The sequence below is a fragment of the Candoia aspera genome, chromosome 1 (genome assembly GCF_035149785.1).
Source record: "Candoia aspera isolate rCanAsp1 chromosome 1, rCanAsp1.hap2, whole genome shotgun sequence".
Lineage (NCBI taxonomy): Eukaryota > Metazoa > Chordata > Lepidosauria > Squamata > Boidae > Candoia > Candoia aspera.
In genome coordinates, this window is record NC_086153.1 from 275221664 (window position 1) to 275239925 (window position 18262).

Consider the following 18262-nt stretch of genomic DNA (forward strand, 5'->3'; position numbering starts at 1 on the left):
CCTTGAAGAGTATCCAGAAGCTACAGCTGGTCCAGAATGTGGCCATGTGGGCAATTCTTGGTGCCCCAAGATCGGCACATGTAACACCCTTGCTGCATTGGGTACCAGTTTGCTTCCAGGTCCAATTCAAGGTGTTGGTTATCACCTTTAAAGCCCTACATGGCATGGGTCCATGTTACCTGAGGGACCATATCATCCCTATCACGTCACTCCATCTTACCCGATCATGCAGAGAGGGCATGCTATGGACCCTGTCAGTTAGAGAACTCTGGTTGGCAGGGTCCAGGAAGCGGGCCTTCTCTGCAGTAGCTCCTGCCCTGTGGAACATTCTACCGCTGGAGGTCAGGCTAGCCCCCTCCCTTCTGACCTTCCAGAAGTCCCTGAAGACCTGGCTGTACCGCTGTGCCTGGGGTGGAGAGGGGGTTAGTCATTCTTGGGGATGGCTGACACCTTAGAGTGCTCCCCCTGTATTTACGATCTTTTGTAGCCATCTGGTTTTTTATCTTCTATTTTCATTTTATATTGTATTGTATTATATTATGTTTTATTAGGATTACTGTTTTTAATTTTTAATTGACTAATTTATTGTAAACCGCTCAGAGTCCCTCTTTAGAGGGAGATGGGCGGCAGTATAAATTTTAGAAATAAATAAATAAAGATAAGCCCTTAGTGTCATCTTATGAAATATATCCAATCCCCAGAAACCTCATGTTTGTAACTGCAGAATGGGGGTGGGGGGGAATATTGAATGCTTGTTATTTCAGACATGTGCAGCAAAAAGCACTGGATCAATCCCTTGCCCAATGTAGAAAAATCATTAGGCAACCTTGCCATACAATTGGATTGGATATTGGATTACCATCCAATATATGATAGACTGAACACAATTACAAGGCCAGTGATATCATAGAGGAATACTGGAAATGTGTTTTGCATTGAAAGCATTTAATCATTTGGAAGGTTTGAAATACAGTAACAAATCTTTTAGATTTGCTACATATCTCTCTCAAAGCAAAAGTGGGGAGGCCTATCTTAAAGTTGAGTTCAGCACAGTCTAACATGTTTGGTGGTGACCAGGGTAAGGAAACTGTTTGAATTCCTATGAGATCGGGAATATTAACTAACTAACTAACTAAATAAATAAATAAATAAGCAAGTTTGCTTAAGAAGAGACATTATCTGTAGAGCAAACTCAAGCCATTTACTCCAGAATTTTTTTTGCAAATATTCCCCAAATGTTTAAGGGGATTTTGGAGACTCTTCTATCTATTACTGTCTTGAGTCAAATTTCATGTGTATTTTTATACCTTTTCAAAGCAGTTTGCAAGTTTAAACTGGGAAAGTTAAGCTTATCTGATCCACTTTCAAGCTCCATCTTTCTTTGGAATTGTATCGTTAATTTTCCAAAGTTCTGTTTTCATGTTCATATACATTTCTAAATGAAAGATGGGAAGCATCTGTCAGCCTGAACCTTGATATTAAATCTTCCATGAAGCTGACATGAAACAGCAGTATCTCATTTACACTGTAGTCCACTGCAATTACTCAGGATTCATTCCTACTGAATTCAATCGCATTTACTTCTTAGCAAATGTGAACAGCTACTGCAAAGCCCCTTTGATCTAGGACAAATTCTGAGACAACAAGGAACAAATAATTCATTAAACTACAATCTTCAGCATCAAGTTCCTACTTGGGAAATGAGTAACATTTTCGGAGGATTAAAAACAGAATGCACACATACTTCTTTAGGAAATCTAGGCATTTCCAAGACTGTGCAGTTTTGCAAAACAAGGGGAACTACCTATGCCAATTTCTTCTGAAGGGTAAATTCTTGTGACAGATCCGCGAAACAATTCTGCACCAACTGAAATGATGGATGTTTATATATCTGTCAACTTCTACAGTACTTCAATACAAAGTTGCATTGCTGAGGCACTGTGGATGAAAAAACAATTGGGCTTCTGCAAAATATTTATCTTCCCTGGTCAAAGTTAGCGTTTCTGAGGCTCATCTTTGGGAGAAATGCTTACATTCAGTGGGTCAAGGGAGAGTTCCTAGTGCTTTCAAAGAGACCACAAGACTTGTATGGAGAATAGCTTGGTACCACATCACTGACTGTAGAACTGCATTTGATTAATTTGCATACCCAGATTGCTATATACTTGGAGTACCACTAAGACAACGCTGCCCCCAAATAATAACAAAGATGCCCGTAGCTAGATAGGAAAGAGAAAGAAAGAGAGAGAGAGAGAGAGAGAGAGGTCTGGACATTAGCAAGAGGACCAGGTGCGCTGTGTGGAGGGAGCTTGGAATCCTGCGATACCTTCTGGGCTCCTGAGAAGGCGTGGTAGAAGCTAGAAACATAGGTCATGATGGCCTTCTCGTCAGGACGGGCTGTTCCAACAATGTCTGTCAAAGAAAACCTCAAGTTAAAGAGCATCTTAACTTAGGAAGTGAGCAAAGTGAGGTATTTGGGGCACCAAGTGAAGAGTGGAATTATTTTTTAGGTCCTGCACATTTTTTACAAAGGCCTCTGCAGATGTACTTAGGAGAAGCTTTCTCCTGTGTAGAAGGGCAGTTGTTCCTGCTTCCTTTCCCCTTGATTAAAAAAAAGTTTTTGAGAAATATGCAAATTAGCACTTCCAGAAGAATAACTGTCTAATAGGTCAGCAAGAAGATGGAACATATGACCCCTAGGTGGCTACTGTACTAAATGAAACTGCTATTCCTCCCCCTTAAAACTTGCCAGTTGTTTTCAATATGCTAGAGAAGTAGGTGCTAATCATTTTTCAGACAAATGTTATATAACGTTTTTCACAGCATCTCTTTGCTGCTATGAAGGGGAAGATAAGGAACGAGCAAGGTAATATCTAGAGCACAAAAGGGAAAAAACACTGCTAAGTCTAACCATTCATTTGTTCTGTGAGTTTTGCTGGGATCAAGCTCTTTACCTTGATACTGCATAGCAAGCCCAGAGGCTCTCTGTAAAAGAGCATGGGGTCTTGCGAATGTCACCTACAACTACTTCCAGGGCATAAAGATGGACATAAATTTTTTTATTTGTTCATTTATTATTTTCTATCTCACCTTTATTATTTTTATAAATAACTCAAGGCGGCGAAAGTACCTAATACTCCTTCCTCCTCGTATTTTCCCCACCACAACAAACCTGTGAGGTGAGTTGGGCTGAGAGAGAGTGACTGGCCCAAGGTCACCCAGCCAGCTTTCATTCCTAAGGTGGGACTAGAACTCACCATCTCCTGGTTTCGAGCCTGGTGCCTTAACCACTAGAAAATCATTGTTTAATCTTGATCTAAATCATTGTCCCCCAAAGTGGTGCCTCCTAATATTTGGATCTACAACTCCTTGAGTCCCTCAGCCAATGACCTGGTAGCTGGAGAATTCTGGGAGATGTAGTCCTGAGATACCTTGAGAACTTCAAATTAGAGAAGTTTAAGCAAATCAAACAGTGGTCAGACTGTTTAATATTTTAAGTATTATTTTTTAATACTTCCTGCAGAGTATGTCCTACATTTCTGCTTATAGCTATGATCTACTCTAACAGTTCTCAGAACTCATGACCTAGATAGAAGGAAACAGAACTAGAAAGAGCTTAGCAAACAATAAAATGTTCTCCCAAACTTTAAGAAAGAAAAGGCAATGTAAAGGGCCTCAGAAAAAAACGCATCTACAGAACTAGATTTCAGTGCCAGTGTTGATTTCTAAAATACAGAGGGACAACACAGCAAAATACATCAGTATTCTAGAAGCAGATATTCAAGAACAGAAGGTTATGCTGAACCTGTGTTGATCCCATTTAAAGGACAGTGGCCTAAGAAATAAAATGTCAAGATAAACCATTTAAAAAGGCAGAATACAATGGATGACTGGCCTTTGTTCTATTCTCCCTTTATGCGTTGTAGATTGCTATCATGCCACTGTGCTGAGAATTCGGCTTGTTTGTCCAAGGTGGAACACTGAATTAGTCAAAGACAGGTGTGCAGCTGCTACTGAGGCTCAAAGAGCACACCAGGGACCAGTGAAAGAAAGTATGAATGCTATTCTGCTATTATCTGTCTTAGCCCAACTCACATACTTTTGCTACTGTATGGAGCTGATGACCATGACAGGATCTTGTGGCTGGAACAAAATCATGTAGGGCTGACAGATCATGCTACTCCTGCTGCTCCTACCTTTGGGTACTGATATACAGAAATGTATTCTCTGTTATCCTATTAATCAAAAGTTGTTAGCATTGTGCAGGATCCAAACACAGATCAATGTTTTAAGACTGTGGTAGCTGTAGGTGCGTCAGAACTTAGTCTAGTCTAAATATATGATAAGGAGGGAATGATCTAGTATCTGAAAGTTTTAATAAATGTATGAGGACATTTTGAGGAACCTTTTGGGGGAGAGGGAGGGAGAGAAGGAAAAAAAATGGATTTTACTATACCTTCTGCATCCAACATCTTTGGGATATCTAGGTATCTTTCAGCCACATCAAAAGCTGTATTCAGATTTGTGAGAGGATCATCCTAGGAAAAGAAATAGTCTTGTTAGCAATAAATACATAACAAAAGAAAATACTTGAATGACTGTCAGTTGCATATTATACCCTTTACTGAAAAGCCAGATTAGCTAACCAAAAGAAAATAGAGGAAACAATTAAATTTAACTAAAGAACAAAGGACTTGCTAGCACATTTCTTCAGGAATTACTGCTTTCTACTTTCTCCATTTTAAAAAGAACATTAAAGCACATTTTTTTTATTTAGCTTTTTGAGTATTTTAATAGTGATTTTTATTACTGTTTTATATGGAGAGGATTGCTATGCTTTTAACTTTTTTAAAAAATCCATTTACTATTGTATTTCATTATTTTTTTCCCCACTAACCTCTCTGGCTACTCCTTTGAGATGGTTATCTGTGGCCCTGCCTTCTCCCATAATCATCTACAGTACCTGTTAAATAAAGTCAACTTTCTCCAAATCCTGCACTTACTAGGCTGTCATCTGACGGGAACTAGGAAGTAGGCATTTTTTATTGATACCCCCATACTTTGGAGTTCCCTTCCCATGGAGATCCAAATTGTTCTTATTCTTGTGGGTTTCAGGAAAACAATTAAGACCTGTTTGTTTTATGGGTAGTCCTCAACTTATGACCACAACTGAGACTGGAATTTCTGTTGTAAGTAATTGCGGTCGTAAGTTGAGTCACCACATGACTGGATCTGATTTTACGAGCATTTTTACAATGGCCATTAAGCAAATCACCACAGTCATTAAGTGAATCCAGCTTCTCCAATGGACTTTTTTTTGCCAGAAACAAGGTCAAAAATTGTGATCACATGACCGCAGGATGCACAACCAGTCATAAACGTGAGCCACTTGCCAAGCACCTGAATTGCAAATCACATGACTGTGGGGGTGATATGATGGTCCTAAGTGCAAGTACAGTTCATAAAGCACTTTTCCTGAGGCTGTTGTAATTTTGAACTGTCATTAAATGAACTATCGTCAAGGGCTACCTGTATTTAGCACAAGAGGAAGACATATTGTGAGTGAAGACTGGAATCTGGTGGGGTCATGACTATTTATTATCTTGATGCTTGACAAAATTAATTGTTTTGATGTTTCATTTTTCCTGTATTATGGGCGGGTTTATGGGTTTTGAGGGAGTTGCCTTTTATTTTAGGCTAATCTTGACTGCTGCATATAAATAAATAAAATAAATATACATATATCTCAGTTCAGGCTGTGTACACTGCCAGAACCAGAAGATGGAATCCTGCCATAATCTCCATTATTTTCACATTAAAAAAAATTTAATGTGGGGAAACAGGTAGAATTTTGTGCACTTTTCAGGTAGCCTCATAAACACCCTTCTGTGAAAACCTTGAAGGACATCCTTAACTTAATTTTTCCATTTGTCTGAGTCTTGCTCCTGCAAGAGCTGACAGCTAAGACATCTGTCCTAAAGGATGCTGAAATCATTTTTGTCCTTAATTTGGGAAAGGCAATATAACAGCGTTCAAGGAGCAAACAGGACCTTAAAAAAGAAAAAAAAGCTGCTGAAACATCTATTTTGTTATCTCACGTGAGCAGTTAACTACTAAACCATGTGACCTATATTATAGAAAACAATTAGAACAAACGTACAGCAACTGCATTTTTGTTTAAATTGTTCCTCTTTTCATAAATGTTAAGCAAAGGAAAGATCAGATTAACTTGATCTTCCAATCTGCCATTTTCTGTTATTCTGTCTTTTCTGACATACGGTATATGACCCATTTGCTGAAAAATCTCCATTTCCTTTAATTTAGTAATAGTTGAGGAAAAATGTTATTAGAACTTACTGGTAAATTAAATGGGTGCCAAAACTTTCAGTCAGAATGGGCAATAGGATTTGAGTTGGAGATGGCTGCTATACTGTATAAGTAAAGGTAAAGGTTTCCCTTGACATTAAGTCCAGTCGTGTCCGACTCTAGGGGGCAGTGCTCATCTCCGTTTCAAAGCCGAAGAGCCGGCGTTTGTCCGTAGACACTTCCATGGTCACGTGGCTGGCATGACTAAACAGAACGCCGTTGCCTGCCCACCGAAGCGGTACCTATTAATCTACTCATATTTGCATGTTTTCGAACTGCTAGGTTGGCAGGAGCTGGGACTAGCAATGGGAGCTCACCCCGTCACGCGGATTTGAACCGCCGACTTTCCGATCGGCAAGCTCAGCAGTTCAGCGCCGTTATAATCACAGTGGTTTATCAGACCTCAGTTAAGTGAACTTCAGAAACTGTGGACATATTTTCCATCCAGATACCATCCCAAAATAATGGACAAAGCCTACTGTATCAAAAATAATTTCAACAATTCACTGAATTTACATCGTTGTGTAATTATGTAATTTGTATAATCATATACAGTAAACTGATGCAAATGATGTAAATTCAGATGTAATGGATATTCAGCTTTAGCAGATATGACTTCCTCCTGAATGGTCCATTGAACTGAGGTTTCATTGTATTAGGTTTAAATACACATTTGTATGAACACAGACAGATGATGCTGTCACAGTTATTATTGAAACGTCACCAACTGCTACCCTCCTAACTTCCGCAAATCAAAACACGCATTAGAATTACCTGAGTTAGAATTCTGAAGGCCAAGGTAACCACTTATCTGATGCTAACCTAGCCATCAGGAAGTAACTACTCCCTTTTCCAACGTGGTGCCTTCCAGATGTGTTCTGGAATGGGAGTCAGTCTAGTACATTTGGAGAACATCAGGTCAAAGAAAACTGCCTTGAACCAATATATCCAAGCTTTTCAGAGAACTTGTTTCATCTTATGTAAAATTAAGTTATCCAAAGGTTTCATTCTCTTGGGATCTATGAACCTGAATCATCCCAAAACATAATACAGTACCTTTCTTAGTTTTCCATAGTCAATAAGTTCTGGACGATGTCTGTGGATCAAGGCACAGAAACCAAGACCATCCTTCCAGCTGTGAGAGAGATGGAACACAATTAACTATATCCCTCAAGATACTCCAGAGACACAAGATGACAAATTTAAAAGCAAACTGCATGAAGTCTCAATCAGCAGTGTTCTTGTGCACACAACTGGGCAGAGAATGGAGTTGATTTAGATAGCAGCTTTCAAAATTGCAAATGTTATCAATTTACAACTCCCTTCATCCTGAGCCAGCACAGCCAACAATCAGGGGCAATTCGAACTATAGGCCAACATGTGGAAAGAAACAAGTTGGCCATCTAGAGATTAATTGTATTTGGATTTAATCAAACTTTCTGGTCACTACATAAGCATTTTTGAAAAGTCAGCCACAGTTTCATATTTAGGAGGACCTGATACCAAAGTGGACTGCGGAATAAAAATAAAGAACATACATTGTTCCATCAGTCACTAATGGATGTATCCAGTAAAATAATTTTAAATTGCTCTTTGTTCATTCTTTTGCCAGATTTTGGCAAAGAATCATTCCAGTTTGTCTAATGATGTAAGAAGGAATACAGTGCGACAGAAGACATGGGCTATTTCCTTCCAATAAATGAAATACTGTATATTTACTTCAACAGAACTGAAATGAGAGGGGAAAGAATAGGGGTACCCACATCACTTGTTGGGTCCCAAGGTATAACAGTACTTTTTATTCTTCTTTTTTACAGATTCTTGGCAGGTTGTGTTGACTAATTGTATTTTAATGGCTCAAAAGGACAGGAGCAGTAGGGAACGTAAGTACACAAAAGCACCATTAGAATATGATGCTTTGCTTCCATCTTGTCTCCATTGCCTGGCTTGCTGGGATCAACCACTGTTAATGATCAATTCAGGCCTAGCTTTAACATTCAAGCTTTCCAAACTGATGTATACAGAAACACTGGTAGAAAAAACTCTGCTAGAGAAATGCATACTTTGAAATATATCTGTTATGTGAGTGAAGCCTCTGTAGGGCAGGGATAAAGGGGGGAAAAAAAGTAGCAGTAGCAGGTAAGAGTCCCTTCCCTGCACATCAAGCAGGAACTGGAAAGGGCTCCTCAAGGCAAATGGGTTGTTTTACATGTCTGTACATAGCTCAAGTCCCATAAAGTTTGTCCATTTGGCTCCTTTTCATCATCTCTCCCTAGATTGCTAAACCACAGCTTAACATTACAGTTCTCCATTTGAATGTTGAGTAAGCCAACAGGAAGTGACATGGCCTTCACGTTTCAGGTATAACAAAGCTGTTGTTTAACTTAAGTGATGAAGGGGTGAGGAAGGAAAGGTGAGCCCAGCATTCATTTTTGGTTTGAGAACCTTTAGTTTAGCAAAGTGGGAATATGTCTCTGAACTGGTCCTACCTTTATCTCAAAAACTTGGCTGGACAAAAGTAAAAAAAGCTTCAGCGTTTTAACCTAAGTGCCAGGCAGAGTTGTACGTGGGTCAACAAAAAACAAATGATGAAAGCAGCATTGTGATACAAGCTCTGTCTGTTTTGTAGGGACACTGTCACACACATGTACAAAAGGGGCAGAGTTTGTGTTGCATCAGTGCCATGCTGCTTGACAGAAACCCCAGTCCTGCAGATGCATCTGATGCCAGGCAACGTAGGAAGAAACCCTTAGCCAACCCCAGTCCTCAAACCCTGAGCTGGAAGGTAAGGTCAAGAACACAAGCACTCCATCACCCTCCTTCTAATTGGTTAACTGTGAATGTTCTTAGCATAAGATTTAAGAGCAGCTCAGCTGAGCATTAAGCAGCATCCAAACCCTCTAGATGAGCCTCTTCTGCAACCCGGGACAGGTACTGGCTGTGCTACTGGGGGATGCAACACATCAGAAAAGTGCTACTTTCAAGGAACTGTACTTTATGTTACCTAATATGGAAGTTTTGGATGTTCACATTTTTGTAAGGGGCAGTTTTTCTCTGGCACCACAGCAAAAGCCCTTCTTTCGCAGATGTCTCTACAGAACAAAAGACATAAGGATTAGCCGGTTTCTGAGGATCTCTTTTTGTTTTCTTTGTTCATTCTGACCTCTGAGGAGAGTCTGGATGGCCCCTTCCATTTGCACTTCAGAATCTGCTAAGAACCATTTTTATGTTGAAAGCCCCAGAGTAAAATAGTAAAAGTAAAGTAAAGTAAAAGCAAGCAGCCCAGAGTATTCTGGAGCAGATGACCATAATAAATTTTAATAAATAATGATAATAAAATACCAAACTAAAAATAGCAACTTAGCCATGAAAAAAAATAATCATTTACTCAAAGTTATGATACCAGGTACAAGCTTTAGAATGCTCAAGAACTCTTCAAGATGAGCTGCCGTAATAAAAATATTGCTGTGACATGAAAGACTGACATTTCTTTTGGTCAACATGATTATGTGCATTGTATTATTTTAATGACTAAGAAATTGCTGCATTTAATTTTTTAAAAGGGAGGGGGAAGACTATGTTTACGTAGGCTTCAATATTAAACATTTAAGGTAAATCAGCCTTATTTTAAAGAATTCAAAGTATACTCACTGGTTTTCTTCCCATACCCCTTTCCCTCACTGAGATTTTATGATGTTTCTGGCAGTTGGCACCCAAAAGTGAGAAAGAAAGCAGCAGCTGGGGCAACTGCTACTGAGGCTGCATTTCCACAGCACAGTGTTCATTTGAGCTGCTCTTTCTTTGAAGTCTTTTTAAACTTTAAAAAATTAGGTTATAAATCTGGAATGCTGTTGTTTCAGCTCTCTCCAAAAGCATTCAGTTGAGTAAAATAACACACAGAGGTAAAGTCAGATTTCCTTTCAATCAAATGCAATTCTCAGTGATTACGTGAACATGCCCATGTAGCTTTCTTGACAATAACATGGAATTGGTTTGCTACTTTTTTCTTCTGGGATTTTTCTGCCCAACTTTCCAGTTTAGCCTAGAGCCCTCTAATTTTTAGTGGTCTCACATCCAAGGGCTATGCAGACCCAACCCTAAGATCAGATCCTACCACCTCTTTCTCAAGATTGGCAATATGCTGCCACATATAAAACAAATCTGTTCAAAACTATTAACATAGCACAATAATTACAAAGATGAACCAACTATAAAATAATACTAAATGAATTAAAAGGCCTAACTGAAGAGGTGTCTCTTGAAGCTCTTTCAGAAAGCAGAGAGCCAGTTTAGGGTAGTGGTTAAGGCCTTGGCCTAGAAATCAGGAGACTGAATTCTAGTCCTGCCTTAGGCATGAAAAAACCAGCTGGGTGACCTTGGGCCAGTCACTCTCTCTCAGTCCAACTCACCTCACAGGGTGGTTGTTGTGGGGAAAATAGGAGGAGGAAGGAGTATTGGTATGTTTGCTGCCTTGAGTTGTATATGAAAAAAAAGGCAGGATTAAAAAGAAAAAACCCAACAGGGACTTCAAAGGAAACATTGCAAAGTGTGGACAGATAGAAAATGTCTTTGAAAGAGAACTCTGCAAGCAGGGTGACCTTAAAAAGGCCTTTCCTGCAGACCTTAATGCCCAGGCAGGTTCGGAATAATAAAGGGAAATCTAGTCTACAATGTCATGGAAGCAGTCAGTCTGTGCCCACCACTCTTGTGCCAAGTCAGGGAATGCAGAACTTGGAGCTCCTTAACTCTGCATTTTGTAAACAGAATCAGCAGGTTTCAGATACATCAATACAATTAAGCAAGCAGAAACACTAACTTCTAGTTAATGTGCACGTATCTTTAATTCAGAATATAGGTTTCATGTTCTTTCATTTAGGCAACTCATAATATAGTTTCCCCCCTCATAATTATCCTTGGAAGAGGTGAAAACTTGTTGGGATTTACCTTCTACTGAGATATCCTGAATGGCAAAACGAAGGATGATGGTCCAGATCATGCCAAGGGTCATTTTTGCATTCCCATCAACAATCTCTATAAAAATGAAATGTAGCAGTTGAATAACCCAAAATAGAATAAGCATATACTTCAAGAGAATGTATCTATTAATCCAGCAGCAGAACTAGACACCCTCTGAAAGATGAGAAGAGGAGCAGAGGGTACTTAAAAACTTGGTTTGGAAATACAGAAAGTAATATTAAATGATTAGTTTGGGTGAACATAATTACTAGGTGACCCCAATTTGGATTGCCTTCGCAATCCAAGGAATAGGTTGCAGGTACATTTGGCAAATTCAACAGCAAACATAGAATTCTCCAGCCTAGCATATTGTACTACCATTTCCAGCATTCCCAGATAAGCTGTAGTATCTAGAGGGCAAGAGTAAAGGAAAGCTGAGATATAGTTGTGTAATGAAATTACAGACAACAGTAAATATGCTGAGTGTGAGCACCTGTTTTTAAAAACCAGAAACAACCGCTGGGCTCAGTCCTTGTTTAAAAGATATGATCTGGTTTGGTACAATTAGCCCCCTTTCACAATTTGTAACATTTAGAAACAGGCTGGTTGTTTACTGGTGTTACACAATGCTGTGCCCACATCAGCACACAAAAGGAAGTTCAATTCCTATTGACTGGCAGAAGCATCTTGAGGGTATTCAGGGGAAGCCCATAGTATTGTCTTTCTGCCCAGTCTGATGCTCGGAGATTCCCATCAGATCTTGGATTCCCCCAGGACAACAGCTAGTCAGATCATCTAGTAGCTGTGGCCCCACAGCTGAAAATTAACAATAAGCATTTCTGTTCCACTTAGAACTCCAGAGAGAAGTAGCCATATCCTTCTTTGCAGCAAAACAACAGAATCTTGTAACTTCTTAAAGACTCATCTATGTATTATTGTATAAGATTTCCTGGATCACCAATGAGATTCATGGAGTACTGCCCTGAGAAAGGAATATATAGAAACCCATGGTTGATGTTGTGGTAGGAACAGAGAGAGTCAGAGCAAGGAATGAAATGCAGGTGGTAATGCCACTGAATTCATTTATGCAGTCATTCATTATACAGTTTGGGGTATAACGGATATTTTTGCATAAAACTAGCACTAACATATGTAGTGTGATAAGAAAAGAACCTCTTCTGTTTAATCCAGAAAGGTGTTAATTCTTTTAATTAATTCAAGCTTGATTACCCTATTACATGTAAAAAAAGTCTATCGAGTCCACCCAATCCAAATAACACTACCTTAAGCTATATTAGGGTGTTTAGGTGCTTACACAGACACTATCGTTCTGAGATGTTCAGCAGTTCACAAGAATCGCCTAAATCAGCTGAAGAACCCACTCAAATGAATCATGTCAGTACAACTGCAGGCATATACAAAACTAATTCAGGAATACTAAAAAAAAAAAAAAGGACAACTAACAGTCCAAAAGCATTCCAAGATAAGTAAGACAGCAAATTCATGATGGACAGCAGAACTTATTAACAATTATGTAAATAGGAGAGGTCTTCATTCAAATGTTAGCTCTTCCAGTTTAGTTCTTTGTATCATCTATAACTGGGTAGCCGTAGAAATTGAAATAATTTAAAAAATATATTTTTTCTGAAACAGTCGGGATAGCAATTTGAGTCCAAGATGTGTTCCTGACTGCCAGATCTACCAACTAACAAATTCCAACATTCCAGTATTTTGTAACAATGAAAATGTGGTAAGTCGCAAAGAAACCTTTAAAGCAGATTCATGTATGAAAGAACTGTTGCTAGGGAGCAACAGTTTGGATTTTGTTAAAATTGGTAACTGCCTTGTATGTCTTGTTCCCCACCTCAAAACCAATGTTGTCACAATGGTATCAGGAATATATCTTTGAATAAAATGTGAAGATCTGTTCATATGCAAAATATTCATTCTGTTGCAGGGGTCAAGCATGGAGCAAATCTGTTTTATCTTGAAATTCCAGAATTCTAATATAAAAAAGAAAAAGGGGGCTCACAGTTCTTAGAGATGTTCAGGGTAGTGAACAGGAGAGATATGGGTAGTGAAAAATCTTTAGTACAGCTACTGGGGCCCCCTTTCCTCCAAAATTAATGGGAGCCTTTTGGGACATCCATACCAAAGAAGAATTGAAATTCTGCTCTGCATCTGTCACACTTTATGGATCTTCTCCATTAAAAGAAAAAGGAGTTGACAGAGACATAAAATGTGGGCTGATGACTAAGGATGATGATGTCATCTGAATTCCCCAAAAATAATTGTGAAAACTTATAACGAAGGATCCTTAAAAGGTCAATCAGAAAAATCTCAGGTATGAATTCTAGAACAGTTGTCAGTTCCCTTTCTCATGATCACAGGCTGCTATTCACAACACTCTCAACAAGGAGAAATTTTCAGGTAGATCTACATTCAGCCTGCAAAACAATATACAGACTGCTGTTTGAAGAACTGGAACAGTTGGAAAGAAGAAACCAAAAGTGTGCTGCTCTAGTGAGCATATCTCCATATCATTGGTTTTACTACAATAAGTCTTTGTGAACAGGATATGCAAATAAAGATACAATTTCCATCTCTTTGGTGCTCAATTCTTCAAAAGGAAAATAACCACTAAATATTCCAGAATAAAACTGGGTTCTTGAAAAGGACTCCAAAATGCTCTGAAATGTATAACTCTGTCATATTACTCTCTCATGTTCTGTTCCATTATCTTCTTGGTTTACATAGGAGGATCACAGGATTTTTTTACATCAGGGGTTCAAAGAGGATTTATAAAGTTATTTCATATGTAAATAGGAAATATGGTAGAAAAGCATCAAAAGAGAATGAAAATTTGTTTACACTCCATGTTGCAGTTCATTTCATTACAAAATGTGGACTGCTCTTGTGCAGTTTATAAGAATTCACTCTGGATAAAAAAAAATCCATTACTTGGTGTGAAAGGTCATACAGCATAAGCAACCAAAGGAAGTGCTTTCTTAAACCCACAGAAGTTGCAGAGGATAAGCAGTACTGTAATCCGATTTTTTAAAATTCTTTCCAAATTTCAGCGACTCTTCCTCATACAGTTTCCTTTTTGCACCACAGTAAGCAATGTTGGCATTGCCAATCTAGCATCAATATAGCATTCCTGTGTTTTGATTTGTTTTTCCAAACTTGTGATATAGTTCCTTGGAAGTTCTGGAGCCAAGATGACGATTAGGAAGCCTTGTGGCACTAGAAGATTTTACCAGAGATCCTTTGACAAACTTTGTTGCTAAGGGTGTTTAAAAACACACACAAAATCTCTTTTATTGGTCCAACATGACTTTTCTAGTTAAACCCTACCTGCTTAATATAGCTTATTTTGCCTGAGCTATATTAACAATGTTCAACTTCCTTCACTGATTTTTATTTTCTAGCTTATGGCAATGACAGTTTTTAAAGCACTATTTGGGTATTTCAAATATGGAGTTCAAAAAACTTCATAATCCTTTTCACAGCCCAATCACTTTATAGAGAGGTGCCAGTCAACCCAAGAAACCAACTTAAATGCAATGATATATCCATAAAATTCAGGCAATGGGTACAGCAGGTGTCAGACTCCACAATCAAATGACTGATTGTGTTTGTCTGCCATGATGAGCCAATGCATGTCAAGAACCAGTTGGAAGGGGGAACACCAAGGAGTGTGAAACTATTCTGTTTGGGCTAAGGGGGGAAGTCAAGGTCGTACCATCAGAGACATCTGTGCTTGGCCTGGCCATTGGAATTAGGTGGGAAGAGAAATAAGGGGGGAAGTGGGGTGTCTGCTAACTTTTAATTAGGTAGTTTAGGCGGGAATCGTCAATCACAGCTTTTCTCTTGATCTGTACACATTCTCAATAAATCTGAATTCTGCATATTTCAATTGTGCACGAGTCAAGTCATTATTGGGATCCAAAGTGTCAGTTCTTACAGCAGGAATCATATACAGTCTGTCTACACTTATTCTGACATTAATGGAAGGAGAATTAATTCTGTTTTTACACATATAGCCTGGATAAATTACGTAGGTTTGATTTAATAATGAAACATGTTGACCTAGTTATATCTGTGTTTTTGTTCCTTTGGTTCTCATGCTGAACCTAAGGAATAACAGACAACATAAATAAACTAAACATCTCCCTTAACTTTGACATGCTGTCTATTCCAATTCCACATTGGGCATTTCCAGAGACTGCTTCTCCCCCTTGCCTCACTCAAGATATATGAACTTGTAATCACACATACCATTAATTGTTTCACTCAAGTAACTTTTGGGAAAGTTTGTGATGTCTATGTTAAGTTTCATGCATTAGAAGACAATTAGGTTCACAATGTTCTTGAATTAGAGAATCCGTGAGCAATTTCTATTTTAAAATGAACAGAGGCATAGGATTCTTTCTTCTCTCTTCTTCCCCCAACTCAGAGATATGAGCGAGACAGAATAATAATCCTTTAGAAGGAACACAGAGAACATATATCTATGCAAAGCCTGGGTCTTTGTGACTGGCCAGGATATAAATGAATGAAATGAATGAATGGATAATGATTGCCAAAATGGATGGATAATGGATGCCAAAAACCTACTTCCATCCATTCTAAGACTCCTTAATCAGTTGGTCTTCAAGTTTGAAGCCCTCATTTATGAAATACATTATTTTTTAGCAATGCATTGAATATTAAATATGTATTGAATATTCAGTACAATTTTATTTCATACACCTCTCTGGAGTATGGTAGAAAATTAAAATTTGCAAATAAGATCACAACCTGTGAAAGTGTCATTGGCAAGATGTATTTCCAAGACGTAATGATGTATTTCCTAAATGCATATGTGTGTATTGAATTTTTTCACTAGATTCTGCAAAAATCAGCATCACAGAAATAAATGACAACCATTATTTTACCATAATAAAAGAGGGTCCATTCTTGCTACTCTCCAGCTCCTGCTGGAAATGATTGCTGCTTACCTTCTGCTCCAATGGAGACTAGCTTGACTCCTTTGCTAGCAATAAAATCCAGAGCTTTGTTCACATTTGAGATTTTGTGCACTCGCATTTTGCCTCTTTCTGGTTTAGCCAAACGTTCACCTAGCCAAGTTGAGAAAAGAAGATTGTGATATTTTTTTAAATGAAGTCCTTCATTCCACCTCAGCCAAGAACTCAAAGTTTCTTCTCTTTTGCTGTAAAACCACAACTAGTCTATTGGGATTTGTTCACAGCTGATTCTGTAAATACCTGATCATACCACTTCATCATGTAGGGGAATCACGTATTTGACTACTTCCCTCAAGTGACAAATTATCCGCATACTAAGCAGTACATCAGGGAACAAAAAAGCTAAAATAATCATACCATGGTCACAAACAGGAATGAGATTAAATTGTTGTCAAATTTCCTTTATTTTCTCTTTTCCTTTTTCAACACTGGAGACCTTAATACTAAGTAACCAGCTTGAGATCAAAACTTTTATTATACAACAAATACTTTGATGCAACCTGTGGTGTTTTTTTAATGTTCTATTCAATTCTGGATGAAGAAGTCAAATAATCTGATGCTCACTAACATTAACATTTTAAATCATCATTAATATTGATATACCTCTCTTGTTTTGTATCCTCAATAGTCTAAGTTATCTAAACATTAGAGTGTTAGTAATCTTTAATCAACAATGTATAAATACCACTGTACCAAAACAATATAATGTATTATGTACTGTAAGTTTTATAACAATGTAATAAAAAAATTACTAAAAAAAATTAAAGGGAACACTTTGTATAGGGAATATTTAAGTATACAATTGCCTCTTATTCCAAAGTGGCACTGTTTCAGAAGGGCTGCACCTCATGATTTTCCCTAATATGTGCATTATCACATGTCTCAAATGCAACAATGCTTTTTTCCCCCGCAAAATATCACACATAGTTCTGATACTGTTTTTAAGGGCCTAGCCCAGACAGAGCAAAGTGCCTGAACAAATGTGCTCAATTATCTTCATAGTGGGGAATCAGAAGTATATACAGAATAAATAAAAGCAGAACTAAGTTATTGTGGCAGTTTTCATTGGGATTACTTTTTAAAGATGTGCAAAACACTCGGTCTGTAGAGCAGCTGATTATGGGTGGTCTATGACTGAATAGAAACATACACAAAGCTTTGGGAGTTTTGGCCCATGCAGAGAAAAAAATGAAGCTTTTTTTATCCAGACACAAGTGGCTTGGATTGGTTGGGGAGGAAGCAGGGAAAAAGCCAAGGGCATTAATGGCTAAGGAGAGGCAGCAAAGGAAAACATGGGAAGATCAGGGGACAGGCTGGCCCGGGGAATATGCTATACTGCAACATCAGTGGTGGCAGCAGCAGAGGGGAGGAAGGGAAGGCTCTGGAAAATGGAGGGGTGGGCAGGCTGGTGGGATACCCTGTACTGGGAACCATGGAGAAAAGAGGAAGGCAGGGCAACATGGACCAGCCTTGTCCTAGTCAGTCCTCTGGATCTTGTTTCCTCTGACACCCAGAACAACTAAAACATTCTGGGTTTTGTTCTAGTAAACCAGGGTTTCTCAACCAGGGTTCCATGGAAGCCTAGGGTTCCGTGAGAGGTCACTAGGGGTTCCCTGGGAGATCACAATTTATTTAAAAAATTATTTCAAATTCAGGCAACTTCACATTAAAGAGGTAAGTTTCATTCTTTATTTTTAGTTTAAGAACACTGTTAGTGCATATACACAGGCCTACACATGAAACAAATATAATAATTTTGTAACTTGTGGCCTATATTTGAGCCTGCATGTGCAAGGGTTCCCTGAGGCCTGGAAAATATTTCAAGGGTTCCTCCAGGGTCAAAAAATTGAGAAAGGCTGTACTAAACCATGGCTTATCAGGGCTCTTGTTCCTTTTTTGCCCACCAAAAA

General features: G+C 38.5%; 1 protein-coding gene across 5 annotated transcripts in view; it reads right to left on the minus strand.

Annotated features, from left to right (window-relative positions):
• Positions 1-18262, minus strand: part of ACTN1 (actinin alpha 1) — a 111765-nt gene that overhangs the window by 37917 nt on the left and 55586 nt on the right. For 4 of the 5 annotated variants that reach the window (XM_063289809.1, XM_063289808.1, XM_063289807.1 and 1 more), the window contains exons 3-8: positions 16326-16445; positions 11311-11397; positions 9371-9458; positions 7423-7501; positions 4457-4538; positions 2327-2412 (exon numbers count right to left, since the gene is read on the minus strand). In XM_063289809.1, coding sequence (XP_063145879.1) covers positions 2327-2412; positions 4457-4538; positions 7423-7501; positions 9371-9458; positions 11311-11397; positions 16326-16445 — 542 coding nt within the window. The remainder of the gene's footprint in view (positions 1-2326; positions 2413-4456; positions 4539-7422; positions 7502-9370; positions 9459-11310; positions 11398-16325; positions 16446-18262) is intronic. The other variant, XM_063289810.1, reaches the window with a different exon arrangement.